This window comes from Mycteria americana, chromosome 12 (assembly GCF_035582795.1).
Source record: "Mycteria americana isolate JAX WOST 10 ecotype Jacksonville Zoo and Gardens chromosome 12, USCA_MyAme_1.0, whole genome shotgun sequence".
NCBI classification, from domain to species: domain Eukaryota; kingdom Metazoa; phylum Chordata; class Aves; order Ciconiiformes; family Ciconiidae; genus Mycteria; species Mycteria americana.
The window spans coordinates 17,881,584-17,903,234 of NC_134376.1; the positions used below are offsets into that span (position 1 = coordinate 17,881,584).

General features: G+C 47.5%; 1 protein-coding gene across 5 annotated transcripts in view; it reads right to left on the bottom strand.

Moving 5' to 3' along the window:
- Window positions 1-2,062: 2,062 nt before the first annotated feature.
- CLUAP1 (clusterin associated protein 1) overlaps window positions 2,063-21,651 on the bottom strand; it is a 75,628-nt gene continuing 56,039 nt past the window's right edge. For all 5 annotated transcript variants that reach the window (XM_075515265.1, XM_075515262.1, XM_075515263.1 and 2 more), the window contains exons 10-12: window positions 16,348-16,455; window positions 5,264-5,319; window positions 2,063-2,368 (exon numbers count right to left, since the gene is read on the bottom strand). In XM_075515265.1, coding sequence (XP_075371380.1) covers window positions 2,216-2,368; window positions 5,264-5,319; window positions 16,348-16,455 — 317 coding nt within the window. In that variant the 3' untranslated portion in view covers window positions 2,063-2,215. The remainder of the gene's footprint in view (window positions 2,369-5,263; window positions 5,320-16,347; window positions 16,456-21,651) is intronic.

The following is a 21,651-nucleotide window of genomic DNA, read 5'->3' on the forward strand; positions in this document are numbered from 1 at the left end:
TGCCCCAGCTGGAGACCCCACACCCTGTACTGGTGTGACAAGAGGGCTCATGGCTTTTCCATGAGGTCTCAGGGGTTGGCGCATGCTCTCCAACAGGATGCAGTGACGCTGAGTGGTTCAAGTCCTACCTCTTTCCCCATTACTTCTGGGCAGACTGAGGCTCGGGTGCAGCTCTGCCCAAAGCCTGTGCCTAACCCTGAGCTGAAACGTTACCTGAAACACCAATGGAGAGAGCGATGGGCAACCCCGAGACAGCTCCCGTGCCCTGCAGCTGCAGGAACCAGGGGGTAAACAACAATTTGAAACATATTTAATCGGTCCGTGCGCATATGCCAATCCCTAACTATACACAAACGCTTCTGAGCTGAAAGCTCAAGTGCTCAGAGGGTGCATTTCCACTGGCACTGGGGGGTGGCTGCTAACAGCGCTGCTGTTCAAGCCCGGTACAAGAAGCTGCAATGCAAAGCACAGCTACCCTAAAACCTGGCCGGCTGCGCTGACAGGCTAGGTGGCAGTGCTGCCTGAAGAGGCTGTGGTTCTGTGCACACAAGGTATTAAATCGGCTTTCCACTTTGGCCTACAATATAGGAAATAACATAGAAAACTGTAACTCTGAAACTGCAGCCCAGACTTGGAGACTGGGCCCAATCTCGTGGGAAATCTCTCTCACGGGTCAGATATCTCTCGGTACACAGGGAGGACCAGAACAGATTCCCTGCGTAACATGGAAAAACGTTGTCAAAACAGGTCCTAAAATCAGGACATTCTCATCCCTTGGGAGAGGGATGTGGCGAGCACACGCTTTCTCACTGGCTGTCACAGGGCCACCCTGCTGGCTTTGCAGCAGGTGTCTAGCACCAAGAACACCATCTTCTGTGTCTGCTTTCTTCAAAGTGAGGTCCAAAATGCCAATTAACTTTGCAGGGTGCAAAGAGGTGTCCTGTCAGCCAGTTCAGCTCAAGCCTGTACGACTGCGTGCATTTCAGAACATCACACCGCCCACATATGTCCTGTTATGACACAAAAACTGCGCTGTATTTACCTGTAAACTTTTGTCCCACCTTGACGTGACATTTCAAGCTCTGAACTCTGCTGATGGGGAACTACCTTGGGTGTGAAGGTTCCACCCTTGGGGCCAGAGACACAGAGAGGAAAAAGCCCTTGGTTTTTCGAGTAACTCACGTGTATTCCTTCCTTCAGGGCAATAACGGAGGGGTTGGACCTGACTCTAGACTTCAGATGGGGGGAAAGCAAAGTACTTTGCTGATGTAAAAAAAGGGAAGGGCAGGAAAACAGCCTGGGCTCTTGTCTGCCCTGATGAACACACACCGAAATGAGCTCTTCTAATCAAGCACTGATTTCTGCTCCTGTGAAGACAAATTGTGACGCTAAAGCAGAGCTAAAAGAAAAGAGGCAACACACCAGACAAACTCCAGCTTTTGCGTTCACCTGAATACGCTTTCACTGATGGCATCAGTATAACTTGCTGAACAAAAGCTCAACTTTTGGCCCATCTGAGCGCCTAAATCTCAGTCCGCCCCAGAAGTACCAGTATAATTAAAGGGCTAATTTCATATGGATTTAGTTACAGTGCTGTCTCACACGGCTGCTCTCAGAACACTCAAGCGCAGCCCACTGAGGTTTGAGAGCAATTCCCACTGACACAGCCGAAATACTAAGAGACGCTGCACCGAAGGTGGCATTGGAGGACCCCTTCACGAGTTTCCCACTCCCTCAGTGCAACTGGTGCTGCTCTCTGTGGAGGCGAGCCCTTGATTAAGTAAAGGATATATTCAGGATAAATAGATTTAAGCCAGATTTAAAATCAATTTAAGTGTGTTCCCAGAGCAGCTTTTCATCCAGTTTTATTAAGCCAAGAAAATCTGTTTGGACATAAAAATGCAGGGAAATCAAGCACACGATGCTCACTGGAGTGCAACTTTTGGCACTGCAGTGCATGAGGGCCAGTTCTAATGCAATTATGGAAATAACCGCACTCCACATTACTGTGATTCTCATTACGGATAAATTGCTCATGCTTTGAGAGTCACAAGACTGGCAATCCAAGTTTAATTTTCACGTTTAATGAACATTATTTACCGACTCCTGAATTCATGCTGACAAGCTCTTTTCAAATGGCAGGATGTTAGCTCCTGGCCTGCGTGCTCGCCAAAGTTTGTATTTCCAGATGCCTCCTGGTCCTGCTACTAAAGGGTCAGAAGTCATTATCACTTTCCTCTAGTGGCTCTGGCTTCCTTGCTCGGTGACTGGATTTGCTCGGGGAGATTTCCATGCTGTCGTCTTCCATATCATCCTCCTCCTCATCTTCATCTTCATCCAGGTCAATCTCACTATCCCCCGAGTCCTCCTGCAGGAAAGCAAACAGAATTCATGACCAGTTCAGTTCTCAAATGGCCAGGCATCTTTGCCAGCTCAAAAGTAAAGGATGGCACTGCTGGCTGACGTCGAGTCGCTTCCTCCCCTGCACTCTGTGCAATCGCACACCTGGGGGCTATGGGGAAGGCTGTTTGTCTGGACTGGTATGGATCCAGATTTGGACTTGCTCTGGGGAGCAGCAGCAGATTCTGCAAGAGGTTTTGCTCCAGCTCAGGCTGCTGTGCTCCTGGCCTTCCAAAATAATGAAAAGCCAGAGCTCAGCTGCCTCTAGGAGCTAACGGCCCCCATGGCTTTCACCAGCAGCTCCCCACTTTGCTAGACAGTGGCTGCTCCATTCAGTTTATTGCAAACCTCCTTCCCCACTTCACGGGGCTGACAAAAATGAACTCCCTGACTTCTGCTGAATCTGTGGTATTAAAAACCTTGCAGGGTGTTTAACTTTAAAGTGATTCCTATTGTGAGACCAAAGAATCAAGGTGTAGTGGAGAAAGATTAACTGCAGGAGAGAAACCCACCTGTGCCTCGGTGATGATCTTGCGCATGCCTGGCCATGCTGGGACAGATCTCCCCTTGGAGAACCAGAGTGGAAAGAACAGGAGAGGCAGAGCAGGAAAAACAAAAGTACAAGAACATAGAAGAAAACAGAAAGTAACCAGAATGGGAGCAGGGGAGAAGAAGGCAGCAAAGCCAGCTACAGCTCAGGCATCATGTGCCACACCAGCAAGCAACAGAGGCTGGGCATACAGCTGCTGGCTCTTGGACAGGCTGAAGCCTGCTCTCTTCTCAACTCCATAACCTGATTAACTCTTTGAGGGGTTCAAAACCAGGCTCACTAGTTTCCTTCCCTGATCTCAGACACATAGATGCCCACAAGGGTCCCTAAGCAAGACTCTCAGCTCTGGTGCCTGCTGAGATGGTGTATTAAGAGGGCAGAGCCATGAGACAACCAAAGTGGCTGCAGCTGAGATCAATAAGAGGCTGAAGGCCTTTGCTTTCCACACTTGGATGTGCTGGGGCTGTGCCAACAGGGAGACACCGGAGAAAGCTGTGAAGTCCAAAGGAAGGAGAAATTGCAGAGAATGACTATCCAAAGCTGGCAAGAACATGGTCAAGGACAATCAGGCAGCACTGTGACTAAGGTCACAACATCTTTACCTACAGCACTGGTGCTCCTGACCCTACCCAGAAATGTTTCTGAATGCCAATGGCATAAATCATTCCCCAGAAGGCAACAAACAGCCTTAACCACATCCAATCTGGCTGAAGCAAACAGCAGAGCATGGTCTGCAAGTTCCTTTCCAGAGAAAAGGTGAGGATGGTCAGAAAGAAGGGCAGCTCATCGCTCTCCAGCAAGAGACTTAACTCCCTTTTCACTATAGTGCCTCCAGGTCTCTGCAACGAACGCTTGATAGCGGTGGTATTTTCTCTTTTCGGGCCCTGCCTGCAGGAGAAATAGCCTGCCCAGAGCTTTGCACGGCTAACCTAGCAGTGTCAGACAGCCATGGCTTTTGGCAAATGGCTTTTGTATGTGGTGGCGAACATCGGGAGCTTCCTACTATTTTATGTCCTGTAGAAGTGGATTCCCCTGTCTGCTTCCCTCCCATTTTAAACCTTCCCCTGGGGACCCTGGAGCCACGCTAGCTCCATTAACCTTTGCTTCCTGATCCAACCCTCCGCTTTGCTGCTCCCCCAGGGTCTGGTGTCTGTAACGGGCTTTTGCAAAGGGATTTCTGAAAAGCAAATTCTTTGTTTCAGAGAGGCTTAATTTCTATGCCGCAAAGGCAGCGAAAGGCAGGGCAGTACTGAGAGCCAGATAATCCCCCAGCAGCACAGGGCTTCTTGCTGGGTGCAGAGCTGATGTCCGAACTCCTAGCATGCTCTCCTCCTCTAGACAGGCAGCACTGGGTGGGCTGTCTGCTGGACAGTGAGACAGAAAGGCTACATGTACACTAGGAAATGAACAGACAGCACAGGTTCAAACACAAATTCACAGTCGTCGTAGTTTTTACGTGTTTGTACTATTTCGTAGCACAGTTTTGGCCTGTGCCAACCCGCACTCTCCAAAACAATATTCCAGCATCACCTGGGGAACAGGACAGCCCCACTGCTCCTGGTTGGCAGCTTGGATGCCAGCACCTTTTTGGGATGGTGGGGAGAGCTATGGATGCGAACCATACCACAGCAGCTGGCTTCAGCTTCCTAGTACAGATGCAGCCACTTAGGAGTGCCCAGAGGCATAGAAGGATTGCCTACATACGCCAAAGGCTGAGCACAGCAGTCAGAGTAAGTCCCTGCTGTACAGACCTGCGTATATCTGTTTAGCCACTGTCTGCTCACCAGGTCAACCGTAACCAGATGCAAAGCCAGTAGCCATGGGACAGCTTTATCTGCAAGGCAGGGATCCTAAGGGGCACAGCTCACAGTTCAGCTCTCATCCCTGTCCCATCATCCGGAGGACTGAAGGACTGATGCCGTTAGTACAGGCCACTGAGAGGGCTCCAAGGAGTGTGTCTTTAGAGCAATGCAGGGGGTTTGGATCCACACATCTAACTCCTGCTACACTGTACTGCTTCCCTCTTCCCAGCAGTCTGCCCCAACAGCTTAACAAAACAGCATTCCTCCAGCCCGTGTGCCACTAGTTACGCACTGCAGGCTGAGGCTAAAGCACAGGGCGGCGCACAGAGACTCCAAGAGCAAAAGAAAAATAGGAAAATATGTGTCTATGCAGCTGGAGGAACGGAGGGGAGAAGCAGGCCTGGGGCATGAAGATTCAGCAGGTAAAAAGGCGTTTCTCTAGCTGAGGAGAGGGCTGTCATTCTAAAGCACTGTCAGAGAAGCTCTACAGGCACATGGGATGGTTACTTACATCTTCCTCTGTGTCTCCACCTTGCATTGTTCCCACGATCCGTGCGCCAGCTCTTCCTGCAAGAGCAAAGAGAATCACCGTAAAGCCTGGCTCATGGTTAATGCTGAGGGAGAACGAAAGATAAAGTTCAGAGTTTACATTTTAGAGGACTAGTCAAATGGCAGTGAGAGGATGAGATCCCAGTGCATGTAAGGTCACCCCCCTTGTTAAGCCTCAGAGCTCAGGAGAAGGCAGAAGAGGGTAAGGTTGACAGTAATTCCAGTCAGGATGGTATTTCCAGAGCTACCTTATGCCGATATGACAGTTCTGACACGACAAGAGGCAATGGACATATTAAGAAACAGGAAATTCTATCTGAACACAAGAAACCACTTTTTTTTTACTGTGATGATGCTCAAACACTGGAACAAGGTTGCCAAGAGAAGTTGTGGAATCTCCATCCATGGAGATATTCGAAACCCAACTGGATGTGGTCCTGGACAACCTGCTCAAACCTCCTGTTTAGGCAGAGGGGTTGGACTAGATGATCTCGAGAGGTCCCTTCCAACCTAAACAATTCTGTGAATTGCCATATTCCTTCCTCTGCTTTGGTACACAGAGAACAAAAGCCCCTCTTTTCCACGTGGTAAGCCTTCTGTCCTTTAGAGAGCTCGCTACGCTCAGATCCGTTCTGATATTCCAGTAGGGACTGACATCTCACAGGAGTCCTAGGCAGTGCCAAGGCGAACCTCAAGAATTTCTTGTTGAGAGTTGGATGCGTAAGCCTGAAGAGGGAGGTGGAGGTCTCAGGCTTGTAGGGAGTTCACTGAAAAGGGAGAACACGCTTGCGCCTTGCTTTGTTACTTTTGGCTATGTAGAGGCCATGTGAAATGGGGAAGATGCTAGCATGGTCTCCTTTGCTAGGAAGGGAGCCCGCAAGGTGTTGGGAATGGGTACAGCAGAGTTGTGACTGGGGAAATTCTGTGTGTGGGCCGACTGGGTGACTCAGCCCTGCTTCCTGCAGCCACCAGAAGTCACTCAGCACTAACCGGATGCCTATTTAACAGTCCTGCTGTGACCATTGCATTTCACCATCTGTTTATCTCCTGTCATCACTGGCTTTCTCTATGCCAAATATGGATTTTCCAATCTAGAAAAAATCTTTTTTTTTTTTTTTCTTTAAGCATGGAAACAGAGCAACTTTAAAATATATCCTGTCAAACCTCTTTTATACCTCCCAAAGTACAAAACCAGACAGGTCCCTTTCGTCCCCTTTGCAGATTGATTTGGGCTAGTTGTAGCAAAAAGCTGCCTAACTCATCCAGAAGTCACCAGAAAACCCTTGTTACGTCAAGGCAAATAATTTAAAGGATGTTATGTCTTTAAATAAAAAGCAGTGTCCTCTATCCATCGGGTTACTGATAACACAGGCAGTGGAAACGGCATTATAAGAAGAGTCCTGGACAGAAGATCTCTCTTCAAGCTTTAGAGACTTTTGCTCTAATTTACGCTAGACTAAACTATGTAAATTTGGAGATGGTTACAACTGACATCATTAGGTGACAATGGAACCACATTTTTGCCCAGCCTACAGATGGCTCCAAGAGTTTAACTGCAATTTTGCTACACAGAAGGCTCAGCATAAAGTGTTAGACAGGGAATTAGTACCTCAAAAGGAGAAAGCAGCAGGGAGCTCCTAAAATTTACTGGTAAGACAAAGCTGAGAGAGATCCTAAATATAAAAGAGAATCAAGATATCACATAAGGAGAGCTGATGAAATAGGACAGTTCAAAAATGCTAAGGGAAGAGCTTAGAGAATGCTAACAGAAGGTCTGCAGGATGCTGCTCTTCCATCAGTGGAAACTGTAAGGACATCTTACGGGCATCTAACTGCTTACATTCGGAGGAAGATGAGAATCAGGTACTGCCCAGACTTTGATCGCTACATCGTTTAAGCCAGGAGCACCTCTTTGAACTAGCGACTGTGGGATCAGCAGGATTAGGTCCTGTAGCACAACCCTGGGACACTCAGAGGAGACACCCCAGGGTGCAGAGGGCCTGGAGCTTCAGGTTGTGCACTATGCTGTAGACTAAACAGGAGAGAAAGCAGATTTTACACATTGGCAGCAGAGCTTCTGTGACAAAGGCGGGAGCAGTATTTTAACTTTCAGATGGTAACCTCCCAAGTTGCTGCGTGTGGGAGCAAGAGGCGTGACAGATGGCCGTGGTGCATTTCTGTGTGCACTGAGGGGGAGGCAGGAAACAGAGGAGTCGTCTGCACAGGACAGGGCGAGCTGGCAGGTACGGGGTTGTTTGTCACTTGAAAGTGCCTGGGTTTAATTTAGCTGGGCTCAGCTTGCTGCGGCATTAGTGCTGCACCACTCGGGCCACAGAGGCTCAGGCAGCTTCTAAGCAGGTGAGAACCTGTTATGTTTACTTACAGATAATGCGAATTCAGCCGGGACAGGCGGTACAAAGTTATAATTAGGTAAAATGTTAGTAATGAACAGACTGTAATTCACTGCACCTTTGGATTCAAATCTAATCTCCGTGCATTGCCACGGTTTATAGCCACTGAGCTATCAAAATCAGAAGTGAACGTGCATCCACGATGTTAAGCCTGTGAGCACTTGCCATTTTTCCTCTGCATGTGATGCTTGCCGTTGTACTAACCCATGCAGCTGCCTACAAGGGATCCACAGGACTAGAATGATTTACGTTCTTCTTACCCAGCAGTGGGTATATGTTAACCCTGTGCCTGACAGCAAGAAGCGACACTTAACCTGAGAGGTTAGGACAACCTACCATGAGGGGAAGGTAGATTTGCAGCTGAAACATTTTGCTCCCAATTTGGAGATCCATGTTCAGTCTCCAGCTCTTAATGCAAATTCACAGCATGAGCTCAGATAAGACACCTCCCTTCCCTCCGCACCACCTCTGCACACAGAAAATTGGGGTAAATCTTTTGCCTGAGCTCTCCGATCTGTGTGCCCTTTGGGCACTGCGTTCTTAAGCGCAAGCGTAGCACTTCGCACAAGGCCCTGGTCTCAGCAGCATTTTCTAGGCATTGCCAAAGTACAATGCTTAATTAAGCACACTACAGCTGCTGCCCAGGATGAGCATATTTCTATTTATTTCTTACACCTCCATGAAAAGGAAATTTGCTTGGAAGTGAGTGACCTGTCTCCCACCATTTCAGACCTACAACCTCTCCTCCTTCTCCACTAGGTCCAGTGTCGCAAGGGCCATAAAATACAGGCTGAAAGCATACAGAAACACCTCCTCCCTCCCAGGGAGCACTTAACTTTGCTGACACAAACGTACAGCCAAAGACAGCTCTCTTGGGATCAGATGCTGAGATGGTGTGAAGAAGCTCCATTTCAAGTTAAGACAAATTAATTTCTGTGAATTCCAACCGCAGCCCCTTTTCGGTGTTTCCAAACACACTTGATTGTCCCCCTTTCCCCTGCTACATGACCCTGGTAATATTGCCCAGCAGCTGCTATATCAGGAAACTAAAGACTTTGCAGACTCTTATCTGGGGGTTGGGAATCTGCAGAGATCCACACAGAAATACATGAAAATGAGAAGAACGGTTGTATCATCCCTCCCCAGGTTAGTTTCCTCCGAGTACTGGCAGTCAGACCCAGTGGCTCAAACACTTACAGTGTTGACTGTTTTTTCCCTCCCACTTGACCTGAAGAGGCAAGGAAGAAGAGACTAATCTGACTCTCCAAAATGTTTTTATAAGGTTTACAATTAGGACTTGATTTGCTTTACTACAAAAGTATATTCACTCCAGCAGCACAGTCACAAGGACCCACTGTATGCCATGCGTACTAAGCCTCAGAGTAAAATTGCACTTGGTGAAGTTCACAAGGAAGGAATTTATTTTTAAAAGTTCATGGAGAGCAATACCAGTTTGGTAGAGTCCTCTGAGGTGCTCTGAGAGCAGGTGAATCTTTTCCCCTTGACTTCATACATTATCAAACAGCTGGAGAACTTGAATCCTGCTAATGCACAGCCAAATACCTTCCTGCCAGACCCCTTCTTTACGCCTCAGCCTTCTCCCGCTGCCACCACTACGGTACATGCGAAATCCCGACCCGCTCACCTCCTCACTTTCACAGACTTTGAATCAAGGCAAACACATGCAACGAGATGCCTGCAAACACCAGGGCTCACGAAGAACCATCAGGAAGAGAGCAACCTAGCCAGGTTAGAAGAGATTTTTGTTTCTGTTGCTCTGTCCTTCTTGTTAACTGCCAAGAAATCAGGCAGGGATTTTCAAAGGAGCTCTGCTCTGCGGTTACAAACAATAAACACAAATCCCCCGCGGAAAGGAAAGGCAAGAAGAGTTCAGTGCCCAGCAGAGCCTGTGTCAAGGCTGCTGTTCATATCTGACTCGCCCCTGCCAGCTTGATGCCACATCAGGTCTATAGCTCTCCCTTCTCTGCAGGCAGCAGAATCTATTTTGGCCTCTGAAAGCATGAGATGCAGAGGACCTGCAAGCCCCACGGAGTATGTGAACTGCAGATTCCTTGTATTTTTGAGACTCGGGCCTTGCTATGCTGGAGCTGCTGGGACATCAGGAGGACACTGACAGTTTCTTGAGTCTGCGGATGAAGTTTGTATGTGCAACACCCTCGGCAAATCCTCCCTAGTGGCACTTTAGCTATCAAGTGTGGCATGACTCTGAACAAGACATTTTCTTCTGTTTTTTTTTTCCAAAAACACTCTGACTGCAGCAGTGGGGAGACCCTGATCACTGTTTCTTAAGGGTTTCTGAACAGACTGATTGGGGGCAATGACTTGGGAACAGTAAAGAGGGAGACCACATCCTGCACTAAGCTGCATGCCAGTAAGAGGCAGCTGTCCCTATGGATGAAGCTGAGAGATCGGGGATGGGTTCACACAGCATTTGAATGATGCCTAGACAACTGCAGTGGGCTTCAGCATGTTCTTCTTATCAAGACTCATTTCCACAAGAGAGAAGAATGCCACATTTTGAGAAAACCTGCAGATTTGTTATCATCTAGTATTTGTAAAGATAAATGCACTTGCATACATTTCTTGGTCTGGGACTCACAGATGTAATTTCCTTTAGGAACCAGAGAGAAGGGAAGAAATAGATTAGTTATTTAACATGTGTTTTTAAAAATTAGGCAGGTGACAGCCACAGGAACTCAATGTGAACAAGACATCCGACAAGGAGCAGGCAGCTATTGCACATTCCTAATGGAATCCCTCCACTCCCCTGCATATAGATGGCACACCTGTGGTTTCTACACACCTGGGGAAGAAAAACATTCTAGAAAGTCAGTAGCAGAAATCTGAACATGGCCACAAGCTGGAGAGAGAATTTCCACAAGCAGAGTCTGACCATTTCCACTGAGAACACGACTTTCCTACTTTTCAGCTTGCATGCTGTATGGAGGGATTTGGAAACAGGACTGTGTAGGCTCACCTGAGATTTCTTGCTATTGTGTCACAGCTCCCATTCTCCCTATGAGATTGAAAAAACGAGGGCTCATTCAGCCTCTGCGGCCTTCCCCCCAGCATGCAGGGTACCTTTGGCCCTTCCCAATGTCTGCTAGCCAGCTCCTACTTAATAATCACACGCTCAAGTTTAAGAAGAAAACCAAGACAGGGAGGCTAAACTTCATCATCTCAAAACACTGCGTGTCTGCCACAACAGCATCATCAGCATGCTTTGGATATGTGCTGCTCTGCGTGCGTGTGCTGGTTTGGCTGGGGTAGAGTTAATTTTCTCCACAGTAGCTGGTACGGGGCTGTGTTTTGGATTTTTGCTGGAAACAGTGTTGATGATAGCACAGGGATGTTTTCATCACTGCTGAGCAGTGCTGACACAGAGTCAAGGCCTTTGCTGCCTCTCACCCCACCCCACCAGCGAGTGGGCTGGGGGGGCACACGAAGCTGGGAGGGGACACGGCTGGGACAGCTGACCCCAGCTGCCCAAAGGGATACCCCACCCCATATGGCCTCATGCTCAGCATAGAACGCTGGGGAAGAAGGAGGAAGGGGGGGACGTTCAGAGCGATGGCGTTTGTCTTCCCAAGTCACCGTTACGCGTGAGGGAGCCCTGCTTTCCTGGAGATGGCTGAACACCTGCCTGCCCATGGGAAGGAGTGAAGGAATTCCTCGTTTTGCTTTGCTTGCATGTGCGGCTTTTGCTTTACCTGTGAAACTGTCTTTATCTCAACCCACGAGTTTTCTCACTTTTACCCTTCCGATTCTCTCCCCCATCCCACTGGGGGGGAGTGAGCGAGCGGCTGGGTGGGGCTTAGTTGCCGGCTGGGGTTAAAGCACGACAGTGCGCTGCCTCTGTACAGGACTGGGGGTCCCTGCAGGCCTGGCTACAGCACGGGAACAGCTGGCGCTGGCACGCCAGCCCACGTCCACGGAGACACGGAACCAGGCTCTCTGTCTGCCCCTGAACTCACCTCTGGTTTGATTGTCGCAGATTTGGTTCCACTTCCTCCAATAAGGTACGCTTTGCTTTCTTAATAAAAACTCTTTATTCTCATCTGCTGCATTCAGAGACATATTTGTTCTTGATATGTTAAACAGCGCAGGTTTTCACAGGCAAAGATTTTATCCATTCGGTAGCAAGTACACGCGCTAACCTGGCTGCCAGCACATCATTACCACATTGATCCTCTGGGTCAGTTCTGCAAAGGTAAGAGGCTCCAAGAGAGCTGCTCTCTCATTGTTTGACTTTGGACTGATTGTTTACTGAAAAACACAGAGTTTTATAATGCTGTCTTCTTACAACAAAGACCAAATGGGGCTGAAGTTGTTACAGTATCAGTAGTGAAATTGTTTCCGTGGTCCAAACAGGACAAAAATGTCCCTTAACACCAACATTACAGAAGGAAACGTAAGAGCTAAAGCATTCGGATAATTGGTTTACAGGAGCTGAAAGATTCTGGCAGTGTGGAATAGAGAGTGATTTACTACAGACAGGCACAGTCCCACAGTTCTGAAGGCATGGATCATTTCTGCTTCATTCAGTAGCATTTCCACTGCCTACCCTGTTGCAAGCACAGTGTGTGCCAGTCTGCCATGGCCTACCCAAATCAGCCAGTGCTACCGCTGGAAAGAGGAGAGATCCCGAATTTGCTCGTGATTCCAAAATGCATTTCAGAACTCTGGTCCGAATGAGACTGGAAAGCTGGATCTGCACACGTAATGACAACATCACTTCAAAATCTGCCACTTTTGATAGTGTGGATGAAAAAAATCCATTTTAGTTCAAGGGGAAACTGGAAAGGTTCTTAGAAAAAAAAAACAAACCAAAAACATCTACTGAGGGTTATACTAAATTCGTGGAAACCACACCCAGCTCAGGAAATCCTGATGGGGGTTAAAACCGTTTGAGAGAGCAGGAGGGGAACCTGAGGGAAGTTCCTACACTCTTCCCCAGGCATTTTCTTTCAGCCAGTGCTGGAGACAGAAGACCAGGCTAGATGGACCTCATGCCTGACCCGATATGGCAGCTCGTACCTTCCTAGGACAAGGCTCTGCATTCTTCACCCTGATGTCCGTCCCATCTGCAGGTGAACAACCATCCTGCTGCAAACTACTGGTTTATAGCCTGTTTCAGGCAAAAGGTTTCTCTACACTGCAGACGGTTAAGACCTTCAACATTGCAAGAACTTCTTTTTCTTTGGTTGTATGACAAAGCAAGACTTTTATTCCAAACACCATCACTAGCTCACGGTTCGACCTCAGGGAAGCCCATGCATCTATTTTATTTGTGTAACAGCCTTACTTACCTATTGCCAGACAGAATAAAAGTGGGTGTGAGTTTTTATTCACATTGACAACGTTCAAATTAAAAGTTACAGACAATAAATCAATGTATTCTCTTAGTTACAAAAGCAAATGATTAGTGACACATGGATTTATTATAATAAGCCCCATCAAGGAGGAGACTGGCCTGTAATTGTGATATTGTGATAACAAAACAGGTTGTAGTTTCACAAACCCAGTAAGCCAGTATCTGTCAGTTTGGCGACTATCTTCCTAGCCATTTATTTTCACCCCCATGCCTGCTCCCCTCCTTGTCCAGAAGCCTTCCTGGCTTCCTAAAGCTGGGTTTGCGGGACTGTTGAATCAGAAGCACTGACCTCGATGGAGACACAAGCTCCATAGCACATTACAGCTTCCTTCTTAACTGCTACTGCCTATTCCTCTTTGTACATGGGGAATGAGGGTTCGATTTTCAATCTGTACCACAGGAGCTAGCAGCCTGTCATGTCTCCCCCAGCTAACACTCTTTTCTGCTCCATGGGAGACTAATACCTTCAAGTCTTTTAATTGGCTAAAAGAATAAAACCGTCAAAGGTTTTATTCTGAGTTAAAGAGTAAAACTGGCAATATCATCAAAGCTGCATTTAGTTTGAATTTTGCTGCATCTAGACAAACCTGATGAAAGGACTCTTGAGGGTGAAAGTGTGTTGATTTTTCTCAATTATACCAAGCGGCCTACTAAGAGAGATTATCTCTCCCTGAGAATCTTGCCTCTATAATGGCAAAACACACTGGAATACCTGGCCACCTATTACAGACAGAGGGAGGAAGTCCTACCTTACAATACTAATAACCTGGAAATTAGAGATGTAAAACTAAATCACAGCAACTACAGGAACTGACCACAGTGGACCATTTCTCCTTAGTTTGAGAGCAAACACTGTTCAGAAGCACCACCATGTAAGAAGACACAAAGCTTCAAAAGAAAGTGATTGAAATATCTTGAATTGAGTCAAGGAAAAAAGCAGTAATTAATACAAATAATGTTCTTGTTATGCTGCCTTAATAATTAAGTATATTTTAAATGCAAACTACCTATGCTGAAGAACATGTACAGATTCTTAGTGTGTTTAATGACAAATAGGCAGTGAATGTTCAGGCCTGATTTTCTAAAGAAGCTCATGCACCTGATGTTAACCTCAGGTCTTGACATGTCTCCAGCAGTTCAGCTGGTGAGGCTCATGCAGTCAAACGTATAACCTCACTATCGATAAGGGACCTGGACCAAAGGGGCCCATTTACACACAGAGGTGCAGATCTGAGCCTGTTCTCAAGGCTAGAACTGTTTGTCACGTACGTGTGCGCTCTGGATCAGGCTGGAGCTCCCGAAGGAAAGCTTTGGCCCGACTGGTGTCTTGATATGGTCCAAGCTTTTGTTTGTATGTTCTGGACAGACAAGAATGGGCAGGACTGAGCAAGCTCACTCTAACACCAGAAGCAGAGATATCCCAAGGTTGAGTTTTCCTAAACAAAAAGTGTAGGCATTTTGAACCAAAGCCAGCAGTACAGACAGCGTGCTCACTGTTAATCTCACAGCGTAGCTACAGCTAGAGCAACTGGGCGACTTGCCCACGATGATGATGAGTAACCCTAGCAAAGCAGAAAAGTGAGGCAACAATCCTTCCCTTAGGAGTCTAACAATGTTTGTATCCATCTCTGCCAGCAGAGATTGCACTGGAGCACTGTAGGACTGAAGTGTTGTGGGCTAGAATAGGGGAAATACAGCCTTACTCCTTCTGGAGGACCTGTAGGAAAGGCATCTCAGGAGCCATTTAACATACCTGGAGCTGCTTCAGTAGTTCACAGCAGTTGAGAGGCAAAAAGAGGACAGAGAGCTAAGGGAGGCTTCCAACTTACACAGAGATAAGGAGAGTAAAGATTGGGATGGCGACCATGTAGTCAGCAAACAGCACGCTCAGAGTATGCAAAAGTCAGAGGATAATTATCTGCCAGAAGTAGTTTACTAAACACTAGGAAGAGACCTACAAAAGCATAGAAAGCAATCCAAACAGCATGGCAGAGAAAACATCTCAGGGATTTGAACTGCTTGCTTTAAGTCTGACAAGCTAATGCTGACTCTCCATTATGTGTGCTGATTAATGCTAACAAAGCACTTCCTAGAAGAAAGTCTACTTGCAACAAAATCTACAACTTTCATAATAAAGCTTTTAGCTCCTAAAACTGCTATTAAGAGCCGACTCTGGCTGCAGCCAGTACCCATATCACTAAGTTATGATGTCGTCTGAAATGAGGCATCACAGACAGTTACATAGTCATCTCCAAAGCTCTGAAAACTGCGTACAAACCTTTCCTCGAGAAACTGCAATGTAAAAATCCTTAGTCAATATTAGCATTTCTAGCACTTTTCAAGAATTTTCAAGTTTTATGAAAAAGAGAGGAACTGAGGATAAAAATGCTTGAATTATATTGACTTGAGAACTTCAGCTTCTTGCTCTGGTTTTAGTCAGAGAGGGGAGAGCAGAACTCAACTCAGAAAAAACACATATTTGCTGTTTATCTAAGTAGCAGGTTCCAGCAGAAGTAGTGGCACATGAAATTACCCACACAGGCACCTCATCCAGATCCCAGAGAGGCTTTTGCTGACGGTCAGAATCACTCACTGCTAACAAGAACGACAAGGAGAACTAACCTGATTTTCTGGTTTCATTTTGCTTGACTGTAGTCTAAGCAGAACATTTCTTTTTCCACCTAAGTGAAACACAGACCCTCAGACAGTAATTTCTCTGAGTTGCTTCTGACCAGGGTTCTAGTGGAATCAGCAGCCAGAGGCTGCAGTTCCACCCCACATAAATAGTGGCAGAAGCCAGATGTCCTTCCCTGAAAGAAATAACCCTGGTGTGCCGCACCCATGACTGTGTCAGTGCAGCTGGCTTCATGGACTCACTAAAGGTCTCCTTTTGAAGGAGACTCTACTAGAACAAGTGTCAACAGCTACAGGGAAAGAAATTGCTTTGTAATAAGAAATAGTATTACTTTTCTAAGGCTTTGTATAAAGCTACTTCAGAATCTGCAAGGCAATACCAAGGAAGGATTTTCCTCACATGGTACTTTTTTCAGTAAATACTCCTTAATTTGCTCTCCTGGAAGCACTACGTTTTCTCCCTAAGACACTGTCCTCTTACAGCTCACAAGAACTGAGCCGTGCCAATGTCCTTGAACGGTAACAGTGTCTTCTTACATTTAAAGTTACTCAGATAATTCCAGCATATCTTTCTGAATAAAGGCAACTAAGGAAAGGTTAAGATACCTTGCAGTAGTCTTTCTGTGGCAGTGCGCTGCTTCACGATCTGCCTGTCTTCTACTTCACTATTGGATCCTTCATCCTCTTGAATCTCTACGTCGGAATCGTCATTATCTGGTTAAAACAAAAGCAGCTGATAAATATCACTCAAACCAACCCACAACTCAGAATAGCAGTTGGACGCAAGAGATGCTAGCAGTGTCTACCTTTGTCCAAGTGCAAGATTAATTAAAAATGCAGTTGCAGAGCGAGCATTGGCTCTACTGACGAGCACAGGGAAACAGCCAATGTCCACATCCTAAGGAAGGCATCCTTCTACATGTAAGCACCGAAGAAGCGTAGAATATAAACTGTCTTGGGACAATCCTCAGACTGTACCATAAAGGTGCTGTTCTAAATACGCTCTCTGGGTACAAAGCATACGCACAGTCAGAAGGTGCTATTTCAGCAACTGATTTGAAGATAAAAACCTTTTAAAAGCGTTTGGAAAGTGTGGGCTTATCAATACATCTCCTAGTCTTTTACCCTGACATAAGCAATATCAAAACCCGTCCCCTTAGACTCTTTGCCTTTCACAGAATCACAGAATCATATAGGTTGGAAAAGACCTTTAAGATCATCGAGTCCAACCATAAACCTAACACTGCCAAAAACCACCACTACACCATGTCTCTAAGTACCTCATCCAAACGTCCTTTAAATACCTCCAGGGATGGCGACTCAACCACTTCCCTGGGCAGCCTGTTCCAATGCTTGATAACCCTCTCGGTGAAGAAAAATTTCCTAATATCCAGTCTAAACCTCCCCTGGCGCAACTTGAGGCCATTTCCTCTTGTCCTATCGCTTGTTACCTGGGAGAAGAGACCGACCCCCACCTCTCTACACCCTCCTTTCAGGCAGTTGTGGAGAGCGATGAGGTCTCCCCTCAGCCTCCTTTTCTCCAGGCTAAACAGTCCCAGCTCCCTCAGCCGCTCCTCATCAGACTTCTGCTCCAGACCCTTCACCAGCTTCGTTGCCCTTCTCTGTACACGCTCCAGTACCTCAATATCCCTCTTGTAGTGGGGGGCCCAAAACTGAACACAGTATTCGAGGTGCGGCCTCACCAGGGCCGAGTACAGGGGCACGATCACTTCCCTAGTCCTGCTGGCCACGCTATTTTTGATACAAGCCAGGATGCCATTGGCCTTCTTGGCCACCTGGGCACACTGCTGGCTCATATTCAGCCGGCTGTCAACCAACACCCCCAGGTCCTTCTCTGCCAGGCAGCTTTCCAGCCACTCTTCCCCAAGCCTGTAGCGTTGCATGGGGTTGCTGTGGCCCAAGTGCAGGACCTTGCACTTGGCCTTGTTAAACCTCATACAATTCACCCCGGCCCATCGATCCAGCCTGTCCAGGTCCCTCTGCAGAGCCTTCCTCCCCTCAAGCAGATCAACACTCCCACACAACTTGGTGTCGTCTGCAAACTTACTGAGAGTGCACTCGATCCCTTCGTCCAGATCATTGATAAAGATGTTAAACAGAACTGGCCCCAACACAGAGCCCTGGGGAACACCGCTTGTGACCGGCCGCCAACCGGAGTAAACTCCATTCACCACCACTCTTTGGGCCCGGCCGTCCAGCCAGTTCTTTACCCAGTGAAGAGTACACCCGTCCAAGCCACGAGCAGCCAGTTTCTTCAGGAGAATGCTGGGGGAGACTGTGTCGAAGGCTTTACTGAAGTCTAGATAGACAACATCCACAGCCTTTCCCTCATCCACTAGGCGGGTCACCTTGTCATAGAAGGAGATCAGGTTGGTCAAGCAGGACCTGCCTTTCCTGAACCCATGCTGGCTGGGCTTGATCCCTTGGTTATTCTCTACATGCCATGTGATAGCACTCAGGATGATCTGCTCCATCAGCTTCCCCGGCACCGAGGTCAGGCTAACAGGCCTGTAGTTCCCCGGGTCCTCCTTCCGGCCCTTCTTGAAGATGGATGTCACATTCGCTAATCTCCAGTCAGCAGGGACTTCCCCAGTCAGCCAGGACTGCTGGTAAATGATGGAAAGGGGCTTGGTGAGCACATCTGCCAGCTCCTTCAACACTCTCGGGTGGATCTCATCAGGCCCCATAGACTTGTGAGTGTCTAAGTGGTGCAGCAGGTCACTCACCATTTCCCCCTGGATAATGGGGGCTCCAGTCTGGTCCCCATCCCTATCTTCCAACTCCAGGGGCTGGGTACCCAGAGAACATTCAGCCCTGCTAATAAAGACTGAGGCAAAGAAGGCATTAAGTACCTCAGCCTTTTCCTCATCCTTGGTCACTGTGTTTCCTCCCACATCTACTAGGGGCTGGAGATTCTCCTTAGCTCTCCTTTTGCTGCTAATGTATTTGAAGAAGTGTTTTTTGTTGTCTTTTATAGCAGCAGCCAGACTGAGCTCTAGCTCAGCTTTGGCCCTTCTAGTTTTCTCCCTGCACAGCCTCGCTACACCTTTGTAGTCCTCCTGAGTTGCCCGCCCCTTCTTCCAGAGGTCGTAGACTCTCCTCTTTCTCCTCAGTTCGAGCCAGAGCTCTCTAGTCAGCCAGGCCGGTCTTCTTCCCCGCCGGCTCGTCTTTCGGCACCTGGGGACAGCCCGCTCTTGTGCCTTTAGGACTTCCTCCTTAAAGAATGTCCAGCCTTCCTGGACCCCTTTGCCCATAAGAGCTGCCTCCCAGGGGACTCTCTCGACCAGTCTCCTAAACAGGCTGAAGTCCGCCCTCCGGAAGTCTAAGGTGGCAGTTTTGCCGACCCTCCTCGCCGCTTCTCCACATATCAAAAAGTCTATCATTTCATGATCGCTCTGCCCAAGACAGCCTCCAACCATCACATCGCTCACAAGTCCATCTCTGTTCGTGAACAAGAGGTCCAGCGGGGCACCTTCCCTCGTTGGCTCACTCACCAGCTGTGTCAGGAAGGTCTCTGCCACACGCTCCAGGAACCTCCTGGACTGTTTCCTCTCTGCTGTATTGTATTTCCAGCAGACATCTGGCAGGTTGAAGTCCCCCACAAGAACAAGGGCTAGCGATCGTGAGGCTTCTCCCAGCTGCTTATAGAATAGTTCATCTGTCTCCTCATCCTGGTTGGGGGGTCTGTAACAGACTCCCACCACAATATCTGCCTTGTTGGCCTTCCCCCTGATTCTGACCCATAGACACTCCACCCTATCATCACCATCATCGAGCTCTAAACTATCCAGACTCTCCCTGACGTATAGGGCTACCCCACCACCTCTCCTGCCTTGCCTATCCCTCCTGAAGAGTTTATAGCCATCCATCGCCGCACTCCAGTTGTGCGAGTCACCCCACCACGTTTCCGTGATGGCCACCATATCATAGTTTTCCTGATGTACAATGGCTTCCAACTCCTCCTGCTTGTTACCCATGCTGCGTTCATTTAATCGTAGGTTAGAAAAGCACAATGAGACATCCCCAGATAAATGAAAGCAGTTACAGACAGACCCAAGATGGCTGGAGAGACAAGAAAGCTTCCCAAGATGCACGAACTTCTTCCAATATTTTCATAATCTGCCTTTGTTTTCTTCTTCCTATCCAAACTAAAGCCTACTTAGTCCTTTACTCCCAGTTCCCCAGTCACCAAATTGGAACAAACCTAAATGACTTAGATTAAATTGTCCTTCAGATGTTTGAAAGGATGACAAAAGTCTTCAGATACTTAAAAGTGCCTGCAAAGAAAAGGGCAGGCTGTTCTCCTTGTCAGCTGTATGAGTCCTACCTTGAGGCTCACATGCACGGTCAACCAAACTGATTGTCCTCTGAGCCTATTCTGAAGCAAAACCGTGGGTGGAAAGTTGGTGCAGAAGTGTGCGGAAAGTTTGGAGCAGGCTCTGCGCCATTTAAGTCTCCTTCTATTCCATGAGCTTTGTCCCTCTCTCTTTGTTCATGCCAGCCTGCTTGTGCAAGCTCCTTGGCTCCCTAAGCCCAAGCTCTGCTTTCCAGCTACTGCCCACTTGTGATTATTTACTTCCCTCTTCAAACATTCAATCAATGAGCCAGATCGTCGGCTCCTGTCATCTTCGGAACTCTTCTCACTCGTGTAGAGGTGAGCACCTCTACGCCAGCTGATCCCACAGCTCAGAGCTGATGCTGTCTGGGGGCCTGCTGCAGGAGCTTATGGAATTAGCTGTGCTATAACAAACCCAACAGGACCCCGGGTGAGGTCAGCACCCAGCGCAGCAACAATAGCTGTTAATTATTTAGAGAAAATAGGCAATTCTTTCGCAGGTACATTTAATTACACACATATCTGAGCTGAAAATGGAAATAACTACTTTAATGATGATTAGTAATGAGCTGACACATCTTTGTAATATTTAATTATCGGACGATATACAAATATTAGACATTTTTCCATAATCTTTTTCATTGCTATATTAAGTTAATGACAAAATATAATGGCAAGGGATGTATTTGATACCCTGGTAAGATTACAAGGCTCCAGTAATGTTAGCAACAATTTCTATTTGTGTTGCACTTTCTTCTTTGGCAAGTGAAGGAATCACTCACTGCCGTGTGACCTGAATGCTGTTTCTGGTTACCTGGTATTCAGGAAGGCGAGGTTTTGTTCAGCCCTTGCCCAGGCAAACTCCTTGGGAAGAGCCACGTGGAGCCTAAATAAAGGATTCAGGTTTGTGCTCTGTATGTTACAGAGCGAGACTCTCTCATCTGCGATGGCTCTCACTGCTACTACTAAAATGCCCTCGTTCTTATTTTGTGGGGGGTTTTTTCAGCAGCAATTCCTCCCTTTCAGGTTTTGTCATTTGTGCTTCTCCTGTTACGCAGCACCACTGGCCAGAGCTGAGGATGCCGCAGAGAGCCCTTACGATTACTCTGCCAAACCATTTCAATTTTATCCCCATTAGCACTTCCTGCTTCTCACTGGGATCTCCTGAGCATGAGCTGCCAGCTGAGACGGGGACTAATGGAGCCAGTGCTCTCTACTGACGACTCAAAGTGGCAAACCCAGCTAACACCACTTTGGGGACAGGACTTACTGCAGAGAGGCACAGCGATGCCATTCTGCTCTGGCTGGGGGCACGGCTGTAATAACACGGGGCTTTGATTTTACATTTCGTTTTTCTGGAAACGTTTTTTTAAAACCTTTTGTGGTAACACTTCAGATATATCACGTAAAATATATTTCCCTTGGGATAAAGCAGCAGTAAGAAGACAGGAATAAAGAGGAATGAATCTGCCATCTTTCTTCTGCTGTATGTAGAAGTGCTCTTTCCTAACTACCCACGCTGATGCCTTAATGCTCTCCTGAATCACGTGAAC